The sequence below is a fragment of the Macrotis lagotis genome, chromosome 1 (genome assembly GCF_037893015.1).
Source record: "Macrotis lagotis isolate mMagLag1 chromosome 1, bilby.v1.9.chrom.fasta, whole genome shotgun sequence".
Classification (NCBI taxonomy): Eukaryota; Metazoa; Chordata; class Mammalia; order Peramelemorphia; family Peramelidae; genus Macrotis; species Macrotis lagotis.
This window is the reverse complement of record NC_133658.1, coordinates 41,785,747-41,799,534: the sequence shown is the minus strand read 5'-3', so window position 1 is coordinate 41,799,534 and position 13,788 is coordinate 41,785,747. Positions and strand designations below refer to the sequence as shown.

Here is a 13,788-nt window from a genome sequence, read left to right as displayed (position 1 = left end):
GAAGGTGGGATATTAACTTGGGAGAGAGGGCTCCACTCTTCCATTCCTCTCTGGCTAAATCGGGGAGGTAGTTTGGAAATCACCTTGAAGGTGAAACAGGCTAAACGTAGAAGAAAATACTAATTCTGGCTTGCCCTTATTTAGAAAAAAATGCTATGTGTTAAGTTCTCCTTGCTAAAAAGGTGAAAGTAAAATGTCAACATGGAAAAGAACAGTGTCCCTTTAAGCAGATAAAGAAAAAAAGATTCAGTTTCTGAACTCAAGAGATAACTGCATGCCAAGGCCTCTGGGTAACATTAAGATAGCATCATTGGCTGGGAACAAATGTTTTCATCTCTCCCCTTTTATGTGTTCGGCAATACTTGTAACATTGCCTCCCTAGTTGCGATTCCTTTGTCCAGATTTTCCTTATGCCTCAGAACGGATCCCTCGGCTCCTTCCCTCCATTAACTCATAGCCCTTGGTTGAGTTCTTGTGGCCTTAGACCAGAGAAGGTGGAAATTCTCATCTGCCCCTCCTCTGGCTCACAGCAAAGGAATCACCGGGACCGGGAATACTGTCCTTCATCCAGATCCTTCGATTGCTGAGTTGGGATGCTTTAACTGTTCTCGGTGGGGTGTGAATAAAAAGCTTCCCTTGTTTCTTTGCAGGCCCTTTATGGAATATGGAAAGGCAGCCCAAGCCAGGTACTATTTTCAGAGCTGTGCTAACACTTGTTAATAATGGTGGTGACCGGAAAACATGTTCATTTCAAATTCTTTTAGATACAAGAAATCCCAACCACTGGCCAGAAGGGAAGAGGAGAAAGCAAGCACAAATCCCCGCTATCAGAATGAAATGCTGCTTAATGTTTTAAATGAAATTCAAGTGCCCCATGTGGAGTTGCTGCTACTACCCCAGCTCTGGCATCCATCAGCTGGACAAGTGGGTAGAATTCCAAATTGAACAGGACCAATCTTCCCTTTCCCTGGGAGCTCACTGACTTTGTCCCTGTGGATAACGATAACTGACATTCCTAGTTATGACCCTTATTTCCTCTACCCCCCCGAATTTCACTCTTCCAAATCACCTTATCATGCCATTGACTTGTAATCTAAATTTGGTCATTGTGATTTTATACATTGGGATTAAGATGGAGGGGAGAGTCTTGTAAGAAAAGTGTTATAAAATCGGAGGCTTTATTTTCTTAAAATTGGATATTTTCATTGCATTGGGGCTGATGTCTGAAGGACTGCAAAAGAAAAGATAACCTCTGGCTTCCAGATAGCACCAAAGTTGTAACTCTGCTTGGAGGTGTTCTCCCCAGAGGACAGACTGAGGCAACAGCATAACAGACACAGAAACCAAGGAGAAACTGAAAACAGAAACATATGTATTTTATAAAAGGAAGACTCCTTTTGGCTTTGTTTACAGACTGTTGGTGGGTTGTTGGGTTTTTTTTTTTAAGAATATGGAGCCTCCCACAGTTACTAGGCAGAAAAGCAAAACAGTGGAAAAACCAACAAAAAAAAAATTTAAATAGGCTCAGAGAAAAGAGCAGGTGTCTAACTTTGTTTAATCATTCACTACCAATACTTTAGGGTGACTAAAGCCCTACTGACTTTCCCTCAAACATATTACACCCTTTTAATTCCCTATAAGGAAGCTGTTTGCATTAATGAAGAAAAAAAGAGATAACAAAGAAGAAACCATTTTTTGAAGCCCCAAGTTCATCACCTCAATTATTTCTTTCCCTGCTTTTAACAGAACTACTATCCACGTGGAAGGTCTGGGTTTAACTCTACCAGCCAAGTTACTATGGTTAACTAAATCACCATCACGATGCTCTATGTGGTGACTGTCATGAGGGCACAAACTTCGATCTTTTTTTTATTAAAGATTTTATTTTTGAGTTTTACAATTTTTCCCCCTAATCTTACTTTCCCTCCCCCATCCCCCACAGAAGGCAGTTTGTCAGTCTTTACATTGTTTCCATGGTAAACATTGACCCGAATTGAGTGTGATGAGAGAGAAATGGTAAACTTAAGGAAGAAACATAAAGTATAAGAGATAGCAAGATCAGACAATAAGATATCAGTTTTTTTCCCCCTAAATTTAAGGTAATAGTCCTTGGTCTTTGTTCAAACTCTGCAGTTCTTTCTCTGGATACAGATGGTATTCTCCATGGCAGATACCCCCAAATTGTCCCTAATTGTTGCATTGATGGAATGAGTGAGCCCATCAAAGTTGATCATCACCCCCATGTTGCTGTTAGGGTGGACAGTGTTTTTCTGGTTCTGCTCATCTCACTCAGCATCAGTTCATTCAAATCCCTCCAGGCTTCCCTGAATTCCCATCCCTCCTGGTTTCTAATAGAATAGTGTTCCATGACATACATATACCACAGTTTGCTAAGCCATTCCCCAATTGAAGGACATTTACTTGATTTCCAACATTTCGCCACCACAAACAGGGCTGCCATGACTTTTGTACAAGTGATGTTCTTACCCTTCTTCATCATCTCTTCAGGGTATAGACTGAGGAGTGGTATGCTGGATTAAAGGGTATGCACACTTTTTTTTTTACAAAATGTTTTTTATACATTAATAAAATATTCTTATTTAAGAGTAAACAAAATACCCCCTCCCCCCAAAAAATATAGACTCGCTTGAGCGATAAAGGGGAGAGAAAAAAATAAAAAAAAATAATAGTAATAATTGTAGGTATGGCCAAGTGGCGCAATGGGCAGAGCACCAGCCCTGGAGCCATGAGCACCCAAGCCCATAACTGGCCCCATACACCCAACAATCACCCAGCCATGTGACATGCAAGCCACCCCAAGCCCACTGCCCTGCAAAAACCAAAAATAAGGAAAAAAAAAAGACCCAAAATAAAATAAAATAGTAATGATAGTAGGGGTGGCTGGGTGGTGGACAGAGCATTGGCCCTTGAGCCAGGACCACCCGGGTCCAAATCCGGCCTCAGACACGCAACGATCACCCTGCTATGCAGCCCCAGGCAGGCCACCCAGCCCCATTTGCCCTGCACCCCCCCCAAAATAATACTAATAAATGTACTCGAGTCTTTGTTCCAACACCAACAACTCTATTGCGGCTGGATTACATTCTTTATGGTAAGTCCATCAAAAAAAAGTTACTTCCATATTTTTCCACTATTGCCATTGCTGATCGCAACTCCCTCCTTTCGTATTTCTCCACTACCACGTACTATATTTTCTCTCTCCTTTCACTGACTCTGCTGTAGGGTCACTGAGTGGTGCAGCAGACAGATCACCGGCTCTAGGGCTAAGAGGCCCTGAGCCCCCATACCACCCCTTAGGCCAAGCATCCACCTAGCCCTATGGTCCCGGACAAGCCATCCAATCCCAGCCCCTTGCAAGAAGTAAAAAAAGAAAATGTGTTATATCTAACCACCCTCCCCCCCATGGTCCGTCCTCTCCTCCATCACTCACATCCCCCCCTTCCCCCATCTCCCTCCTCCTTCTTACTCTAAATGTCTATACCCCATTGAATATATATATATATATATATATATATATATATATATATATATATATATATATATATGCTGTTTAGTCTCCTAACCCCCTCACTACAACAATCAGAACACTTGCCCCATTCTGAGTGGAGCAAGATAGAAAACCAAGGGCAGAAAGGGGGCCTGGAACTTGAATGTAAACAGCTCTGGGTGAGGAAATAGATTTGAGGCAAGACTGATTGAAGGGAATGGGAATCATTTACTCAGCCCTAAAATCAAAAAATAAAATGATCAACTTGCTTCTAAAAGACAAAAACATTTTCATAACAATAATTTTGGCAGTGCAACTTAGCACAGAATTTCAAATCTGGATGCTTCAATTTTCCTTTCAAATTGGTAAAGGCTGAGATCATTCCTCCTTTAGATGCCAAAGATCAGTTAGCTCTGGTACCACTCTAGTGTGCTCAGGGTCGGGTATTCCTGATTCAGGTGGGGTTTGGGGGGCTGTTTCTAACAGTCTCTTCAAGGAGAGCCTCTCTGTAGCTGGAAAAAAAAACCTGTCTTCTAGTTAAAGACCTGAGATGACAGGAAATCACAATAAGCTGTTTATTGAGGGGAATTCGAGAAGGGAGAAAAACACAAGGTCTCTCCTCACTTAACATTTGTTGTGTTAATCTTCTTCAATAAGGCTCTTTGTTCTAGTTTCCAGATGTAATAAAGACTAGTAAATGCCCTTTAACTAAATGCCCATTTTGCTAATTTCAAACAACTCTGTGACATCTTTCTAGAAAGAGAATGGAATAAATTGGAGAGTGCTCTAAAACCCTCTTGGGAAGTGGTTACAGGCATCTCCCGTTTAGGATCCCTACATTTAACTGAATTCAAGTTTAATAATCCCTCCTTGCAGCACACAAAATAAGATTGTTACTTGAAAAAAAAAATCTCATTTTTCAGCTTTTCCCTTTAGTCTTTTCAGTTTCCATACTAATGATCATAGAAATCATAGTCCAACTATAAGAGATCTTTTCAAGCTAGAAAAGTCAAGCATATTGGTGGTATTGCCTTTTTTAAAAAAAAATACAATGAGGAGTGGAAGAAAATTACCTTCAGGCAACTGTGGTGACTTTTTGTGAATGTGAATGTGATTTGTCAGAAGCTTCAGGACCTGGCCACTTGAAATTATTTGAAACCCTTAGGCACAAGTGCTTAGAATTCTAATTGGATTGTTAGGTAAGTAGTTTTAAAGATTAGGGATCCTTACCAGAGAAGGTTTTTTTGGTTAAGGGATCCAAAAAGGCAATTGTACATTCTTGGGACACGTAAATTTATGCTGAGATACAGCTGAAAGAGGTCCATCACTGCACCACACTGAGGTCCATCCTCTTCTACAACCCCTCTTTTCCTAACAGAACAATCCCACTCCTGAAATGCATTTCAAGAAACAATTGATAAAATGGGAAAAGATTGTTTCCCTGTACAGGGTCAGTTAAGATTCATCTTGGAGACACAAGTCACAGCCAAAAATGTCCCTGGTAGTAATGGTGTCCTTCATGCCTTCAGCCTTCCAGGTCAGTGAATTTTCTCTTCTTGTAATTCTGAACCAGGCAAGAGGCTGTGATCTGAGAAGCTTGACCCTTCTCCCAGCACTGGAAGTCATTCAGCCCTTTCTGGCCTGTTTGAAACAAACCCCTCTCCAGCTCATCCAGGCGGGCAACCAGGCTGGAGGTGTCTTCGTTGTAGGCATTCTGAGAAGAGTCCATGATTCGGCGGAAACGTCCAATAAATGTCTAAGGGAGGAGACAACCACAGTCATCACTGATCTAGATACTGAAAAAAGTCACTTCCACTTCTCACTGAATGTTAAACCACATAAAATGGAATAAAGGAAAAATGAACAATGCCTCCAACTCAGATCTATCTTCACTGAGATTTCTGTGCTAATGACCAAGAATTACCAACACATAACATTTTCACTTCTTAACCAGAAGGCCGAGAAGTGACAACACATAACATTTTCAACTAGAAATAGATATAACTAGGCTAGGACTTTGCTTTTATGCTAGAGAGCAGGACACAGTGTTGGAATCCAACCTTGCCTTGGTTGTTATCTTGTTAGGGGGATCATAGCTTCAGGTAGTAGAGAAAGAACCTTTTTCATTTGGTTCCTGACCCTAGTATTCTTAACTGAAACTGCTCTTCCCAATTTCTATGCACTAATGTTTTCTGAATTAAAATCAAACAAAGCCATTTTTGTTTACTATTAGCAATAAAAAAAATAGCACCATTAATTTATAAATGGTAACACCTTGTCAGACAAAACATCTTTGTTTATCCATCTATCTATTTGGTGATGTCAGCACCATCCTCAGGAAGAAATGTGTGACTAGCTAACTGCTCGTTCTGAGTCAAAAAAGGGAATAAAAGCTTTGGGCTGCTTTAGTTCAAGAAGCAAGCAAGCTCCACCCCATGCTCCTCTGTGAGGAACAAGGGCATGTAATAAATAGATCTATGCTTTATTAAAAAAAAAGCAAGCAAGCAGGTTGATTTGCTAGATGACATCTATCAAAACATCATTCTTTCTCACAAGACTAGATGCTATGAATTTGAATTTGTCCAGCAAATAGCTGATGGGAGAAGGAAAAAAGAAGTACAGGTGTTGTCTTTGAAAGTCCTGGGCCAGGCCAAGTTTCTATTGCTAAACCCTGGAATTTACTGCCATCTTGCCTTCTGTTCTGGAGCTTTTTGAGGGTCCCTGCATTTCAAGTAAAGCAGCAGAATGGAAGTCAGGTTTTCTGGGTATAGCCAGAATGGATAGCCCAATTTGGAACAGGGAGCAATAGTAATTAACTTCACAGTTTTTAAGTATAAGCTTACTTGCTTCTTGATTTTTTTTTTTTGGTTTTTGCAAGACAATGGGGTTGAGTGACTTGCCCAAGGTCACACAGCCAGGCAATTATTAAGTGCCTGAGATCGGATTTGAATTCAGGTCCTCCTGACTTCAGGGCTGGTGCTCTATCCACTGTGCCACCTAGCTGCCCCTTCCTGATTATTCTTTTTTTGTTGTTTATTTTTATAAACTTCTTATGCTTCTGAAGCAAAGGAATGAGCAGAAATCCAATCTTTAAGACTAGGGAGCAGCTAGGTGGCACAGTGGATAGAGCATTGGCCCTGGAGTCAGGAGGACCCGAGTTAAAATCCGATCTCAGGCACTTAATTGCTTGGCTGGGCTGGGTGACCTTGGGCAAGTCACTTAACTCCACTGCCTTAAATAAATAAAATTTAAAAAAGAGACTTCACCTCAGTTACTTGCCTGTAAGAGAGTGTTAGATATATCAGTATTCTCTAGATTGTCGAAGTGGAGGAGTTGAGAGCCAAAAGCATAATAATGGGGGCCCATTCTATGGAGGTCAACCACATTTGCATCAGCACTAAACACTATCCTCCACCCTTCTTTATAAATCTTGGGGAGTTCCACAGAAAGTATCCTTCTTTTGTTGTCATAGAGTCCTTTTGCCAGCCACAGAGGGAGTTCCAATTTGGAGCCCTAGATAAGAAAACAGAGGCAAAGACTCAGAAAACAGAAAAATCAAATACAAAATGCATATAACATAAATGAGAACAAAGTTTAAGTTCAACTGTTAACACTGAATAACTGTTACAGCAGAGGATTTTGCAGTCATTTTTCTGAAAAGGGAACTGTGGGGGCTAAATAATTTTGAGAACAAACCAGAGAAAGAACGTTGATGAATACATCAAAATAAGCTAAAAACAAAACTTGAATTTAAAGGAAAGTTTCAGCATTAAGTCAAATCTACCAAGTAAGTCAATCTTTGGAGCTAATTTAAATGTTCTCCCAGAACTTTTTTAGTGTTCAATAAATAGGGCAAATGTTAAAAACCTGGCCAAGCAATTTGTCCCTCCCTTTATTCCTTAAACTGATAACAAGCTCCATGGATTGATATTTTTCTTCCTTCATTTTGACTGTACAACTTCCCACCCACTCAAAAAATGTACAGAAGAGTTAATTTGTATTTATTCCTTAAGCAATGCGGCACCATTTACATATTATATCAAATAATTGTATCAATGCACACCATCTGTCAACTGGTTCCTTAAACTTTAAGGGATCTTTGAATTCACTGATGTTCTCTCCCATAATACTCAATGAAATCTAAGCCTTTGAACCAGGGGTGATTCCTGTTCATCCACTTCCATAAATTCTACAAAGGTGGGAGAAGGGAACCTTCCAGCGTAGGCTTTTATTTGGAATGTTGAAGGTCTTTTGTAGTCTTACTGATCACATCCCCTCCCATGTTTTTCAACAAACTGCTCCCTTAGTCATCCCAGTCTCTTGAAATCTTTAATCTCTTCAGATTAATCTGATACTGGTTCCTTCCCTCTGGCTTTCAAATACACTCAAGTCTCCTTATTTTTTTTTTAAAAAATAAACAAAAAGTCTTCACTATCATGCTCTTATTTATCATTCTACATCTCACCTCTCAGCCAAACTCCTAAAAAAAAAAAGTACCAGCACCTCTTTCCCTCTCATTGGCTTGACCCTTTACAATCTGCCTTCTAACCTCATCATTCAACTCAAATCGGGCTTTCCCAAGTTGCCTAAGGTCTTTTCCCAGTTCTACTCCTTGCTCTGTTGGCCTGATCTGACCCAGGTGACTATTTTCTCTTTTCTGGGCTTCTGTGATGTGACATTCTTCTGTCTGCCTCTTCTGTTTCTTTTGGGGGCTAATCAGCTATATCATTCTTCCTAACTGCAAGTTCATCTCATGGTTTTTCCCTGGGCTCCCTTAAACACTCTCTCCCTTAGTAATCTCCTCCTCATCTCATGCAGAAGACTCCCAGAGCCAGCTTGAGTCTCCCTCCTGAGCTCCAATCTATGGAATGACCTAAACAGAGTTTCTTATCTCCTTGTCCCCCCTCTCCTAGCTTCCCTACTTCTACCGATGCCCTCACCAGTTACTCTCTAACACTATGGATCTAATCAGTTGGCAAATCTTACTGCTTTGACTCATTCTCTGCACTCACTTGGCTTCTTTAGCTCAGACTCTTGTCCACTCTGGTCTGCACTATTGTAATGGTCTTCCTCCCTCACATGTCTTCCTGCTCTTTCACACAGCTACTAAAGCAATTTTCCTTGGGCACATCTATCTTGCTGTTTTACTTCCTTACTCAATTAACTACAATAACTCCCAATTGTTTATAGGATAAAATATACTCCCCTTTTATTGGCTTGTAAAATTCCTTGAGCCTGATCACAACTTTCCTCTCTTATTTCACATATTACTCCCTTTCCCTGTCCAGGTTCCAACGAAAATGGACTAGATAGACTTCTCTTTGCTCCTCATAGTCAGTGATGCTTTTCTGGGCTCCAGGCTTTTGTAAAGATCATCTCGAATGCCTGGAATGAACTTGGCCCTCACATTAGCCTCAAAGGACCACAGAGAAGCACCCCTTCTGCAGATCTTCCTTGATCTCCCTGACTGACTGGACCCTCCAATACCAACTCACTTCTAGAGGCAGCTAGGTGGTGCAGTGGATAGAGCACTGACCTTGGGAGGACAGGAGTTCATATCCAGCCTCAGATACTTGCCACTTACCAGCTTGGAAAGTCACGTAACCCTGATTACCTAGTATCCAGGGCCATCTCCTGTCATCCTGATCCATATCTGGCCACTGGAACTAGATGGCTCCAGAGAAGAAAGTGAGATGGGTGACTTAGCACAGCCCCCCCCCCCCCCCAATCCAATTCATGTACTTGTCATGGCATCACCATCTTGATGTCACAGTCTTCTTCAAGAACGAAGAACAAACATCATCATCATCATCATCATCAACTTATGTATAACTATTTCATATTTTGTAGTTACTATGCATGTGCTTATGTGTACTCCCCTAATGCGAAGTAAGTTCCTTGAAAGGTACGTTTTATCTGTTTGCCTCTATGTCTTCCATGCTGGGGCCTGGCACAGAGTAGGTGTTACATTATTAGTTTGGGTGGCTCTAATTAGTCTCTGTCTTTCCCTGTTTTTTTTTTAAATAAATATATTTAAAATATCTTTGATGATGTCCTTTACTTTACTTTTTAAAATATAATTCATTAGAGGTGGTGCCCCCACCTACCTGTCCCATCACCAGCTCCCCATGGTGAGTTACAATTTTAATTCTTCTGAGATCCGGTCATACCATATTATTAGCTTGGGGTCATTAAGAGCCCAGTACAGTTTCTGAGACACAAGCCAACTTTCTTCCTCTTAATTTTTTAGCTAGGAGGCTGTCTCTCCACTCTACATTTGGAGAGGACCCTACAAGTCTGAATTCAGTTTTGAGCTTTAATCAGACTAAAGTGGGTCCTAAAGACCCTGTGTCTGTCTAAGCTAAGCGGACTGACAACCTGGAACCTTCATCTTACTGAATATGATAGTCATTGTCCATGCACTTGGTCTTCCTTTGGCGGTCACCCTCTATCCACACTTTCTGCATCTTCTCGTGGCGGTGTGAGCTGCTTTTGCACTACGCCTAGCAGACTTCGCTTTCATTAACAAGTTCCTTGTGGAGGCTGGGCTGAGCTTTGGGAGGACCTCCCAGGGTGGAGGGAATCCCTCTTCTAACTTGATGATCAAAGATGCCCCTCAGAGAAGCACTGGACAGTCTACCAAAGACTCTCATTTTTTCCCACCAACTTTTGGGCCTTGAAGGTAAATCAAATGCAGTAAATGGAGTCTTGCATTTTTGGTAGTTTTCAGCCAACTGTGTGATCCGTCACCAAGACGGGTCTGCCGCAGAACATCCCGGGAACAATCCCGTCTCTCCCCTTCACATAATGTGTCAAGGATGCTCCCAACTGGAAAAAAAACCTATTCTCTACGGAGATACAACAGCGATGCCGTTTGGGGCAGTCAGGTCTGTGAGGCTTCACATTTGCTTGGCATCCTCCTCTTCGGGTCCTTCGAGGCTCGATCCCTAGATGTCCTCAAAGTTATGCTTCTGGCAGTGTTTGCAGGGGCCTGCCAAGTCTCCCAGAGAGGGTACCCCTCCTCCGGGCCTGCTCCAATCTCTAACACCGAACAGTGACGGTCCTGGGCCGGGGGTCTGCGCCGCTTCCCCCAAGCCTACGTTCCAAGGGAAGGGGGCAGTAACTGCCGATGGATGGGGTCCCGGGACCCCAGCTGGGGGCCCCGGTAAAGCTTTAGGTGAACAGAGCCCTGGGAGGAGGAAAAATTCATTTTTTTTAAAATGTATTTAAGGGAATGGGGTTAAGTGGCTTGCCCAAGGTCTGAGGCCGCATTTGAACTCGGGTCCTCCTGACTCCGGGGCCGGTGAATTCCCTAGCTGCCCCGAAAAAACTCATTTTTAAGGAGCACGTTCCCTGGAGCTCCTACACTGGCCGGCTGCGTGACCCTGGACATGGCGCTTCACCCCGCCTGCCTCAGTGTCCTCATCTGTAAAATGAGCCGGAGAAGGCGAGCCGCCTCAGCATCTCTGCCCCAAACACCGCAAAGGGGGTCACGGAGGGGCCCGGGGAAAACGGCCGCCAACAAAAAGCAGCCCAAACTAAGTTTATTGTGGGGGACCCCCTTCCCCCCCACTCCGGAAGCGGGGACAGGAGACCCGGGGCGGCGCGAGGTGACCGTGGCGCGCGTGCGCGAAGCTCCTTTTCGCGCTCCCTCCAGCCGCGACTACAATTCCCAGGAGTCAGTGCAGTGAAAATGCCCGGACGCTGCCCCCCACGGCGCCGCTCCACCTGCTGGGAATTGTAGTCCCGGCCGGGCGGGGGCGTTACCTCAGGGATGCCGAACTCGCCGTCTCTTTCTTCGCCGCCGCCGCCGCGGTCCAAAAACAGCGCCCCCAGCCGGGGCAGGAGCGTCTCGGCGCGCGCCGGCAGCTTCTCGTGGGACATCAGGATGTCGTCGAGGGACAGGAAGTTCTCCTCGGGCCCCAGCGCCCCCGACTCCACCGGGAAGTAGGCCTCGGACATGGCGGCGGCGGCCCCGAGTCGGCCCAGCCCAGGCCCGGCGAGCCGGACGCCCCTCGCACTTCCCGCTCGCGCGCTCCCCCGGCCCCAGGGGCGGGCCAGGCAGGAGCAATCCGCCCGCCTCCGCCGGCCCTCGAGTGCGCCAGGCCGGAGCAATCGCTCCTCTGCCTGGTCACGTGCAGAGTCGTTCCGGCAGAGAGCGCGCGCGGGCGGGCCTCAGCGTCGCGAGAGGCGGCCGCCGGATGTGGGGGGTGCGGCCCGGATGTTTGGTACAAGATGCGGAGCCCGGATGTTTGTTAGTTACCAGCTGCGCGTGGCTAAGAAACGCCCAGCTCGGTGGAAGAGAATAGCGCCGACGGCCCTAACAGCCTATCAGTAACCATCAATAACTTATCAAAGCCAAGGAGCCGAGCTCTGGGGGCGCAGCTCACCATCTGGCAAAAACTGCTGGGAAAATTGGAGGACAGGCTGGCAGAAACGGGGTCTGGAGCAGCATCTCGCACCATCCGCCGAGATGGGGGCCACATGGGCTCTTGGTTTAGACATAAAGGGGCAGATTAGGCAACGTTGGCTTAGGACGCAGTAGAAGGGATGATTCTGATGACGTTAATTAAAAAGGCCTTGCGTAAGTAACATCAACGCAGCCCAGATGAGAAGGGAAGCAGAAAACTGAGGGGGGGGAAATTTTACATCTAGTCTCTGATAAAGGCCTCACTTCTCAAATATATAGAATATGATGTATATTAATATAAATAATTTATATCACAGATAATAAATGAATTATATAATATAATATATACTATAAATATATAAGAATCTAAGCCGTCCCTGGTTGACAATCAAAGGATATGATAAATCTAAATTAGTTATAGTCATACTAATCATTATTGATGAGAGAAATGCAAATTAAAACGACTCTTGAGGTACAGCCCCAGACTTATCGGCTTGGCTAATAGGACAGAAAAAGAAAATGGCAAATGTTGGAAGGGAAGTGGGGAAACTGGGACCCTAATACACTAATTTTGAAGTTGTGAACTGATGCAGTCGTGCTAGAGAGGAATTTTTAGAACTCTGCCTAAAAGTTTATAAAACTACATGCAACCTTTGACCCAGCAATTTTTGAAAAATAATATATACATGTACCAAATGTTTATAGCAGTTTTTTTTTGTGATGGCAAACAACTGAAAAGGGAAGGACTGCCCATCAATTGAGGAATGGCTGAACAAATTGCAATATATATAACGTAATAGAACCTATTATGCTATAAGAAATGACAAGTAGACTGATTTCAGAAAAACCTGGGCTTGGCATGAATAGATGCAACAACACAGTGACTAGAACCAAGGTCTGCAGTGACGCAATATTGTTGGAGGATCAGCTGTGAATGACAGACAATCCTTAGCAATACCATGATCATGTCTATCAAATGGGATTTCTCAGGAGGAAAGGATTTATGATGAAAAATGCTATCTACCTCTGGAGAAAGAACTGATAAAATCTGAATACAGATCAAAGCATCTTTTTCTTTTTTTGGTTTTTTTCTTTTCTTTTTTGTTTTTGTTTTGTGTTTTCTTTTACAACATAACTAAGATGGGAGTTTATTTAGCTACTTCAATTCTACTTTGCTCATAGAACACAATGCCTTCTCTGCTGAGGGTACACCATACTGACTGGTCCTGTGCCAGTGTCTCCCAGGTTGCATAATGAATCCCAGAATTCCTGAGAGTTTTTGAGAATATCCTTGTATCATCTTTTCTGACCACCAAGCAAGACTTGCCCTATGTGAGTTCTCCATAGAAAATAGTCTTTTAGACAAGTATATTTTTGGCATTCAGACAACATGATCAGTCTATCAGATCTCTTTTAGAAGAGTTTGAATGCTAGGCAGTTTAGCTGGGGAAAGGACCTCAGTGTCTGGTGTCTTCTCCTGCCAGGTGATCTTCAGAATCTTCCTAAGACAATTCAAAAGGAAGCAATTCAGTCTCTTGGCATGGCATTGGTCGACTATCCAGGTTTCACAGGCATACAGCAATGAGGTCAGCACAAATACCTACCTACTTGAATGGGAATCCTTTCTGAAACATTCCTAATGAGTGGTCAGCCCATCCTAAAGCCTGAAGGAAGAGCTTCCATCTCACTTTGAGATGGTTTTCATGGTTAGGGAGGCTTCCTTGTTATCCATCTTTGTACCTTCCAGCCATTGCTTCTTAGCTCTAACCTTTGGGACCAATCAAAAAAGCCTACTTCCAGGCTACATTCCTTTGCATATTAAAAGAAGCTGTAATATTTATTATATTAATCAACTATGGACAAGTTAACC

The 13,788-nt window shown here is 43.4% G+C and overlaps 1 protein-coding gene across 2 annotated transcripts in view; it reads right to left on the bottom strand.

Moving 5' to 3' along the window:
• Window positions 1-4,071: 4,071 nt before the first annotated feature.
• Window positions 4,072-13,788, bottom strand: part of GINS3 (GINS complex subunit 3) — a 119,815-nt gene continuing 110,098 nt past the window's right edge. Inside the window, exons 1-3 of one of the 2 annotated variants that reach the window (XM_074198965.1) lie at window positions 11,276-11,655; window positions 6,788-7,021; window positions 4,072-5,264 (exon numbers count right to left, since the gene is read on the bottom strand). In XM_074198965.1, the coding sequence (XP_074055066.1) occupies window positions 5,034-5,264; window positions 6,788-7,021; window positions 11,276-11,470 (660 nt within the window). In that variant the 5' untranslated portion in view covers window positions 11,471-11,655 and the 3' untranslated portion in view covers window positions 4,072-5,033. Of the gene's footprint in view, window positions 5,265-6,787; window positions 7,022-11,275; window positions 11,656-13,788 lie in introns of those variants that run through there. The other variant, XM_074198956.1, reaches the window with a different exon arrangement.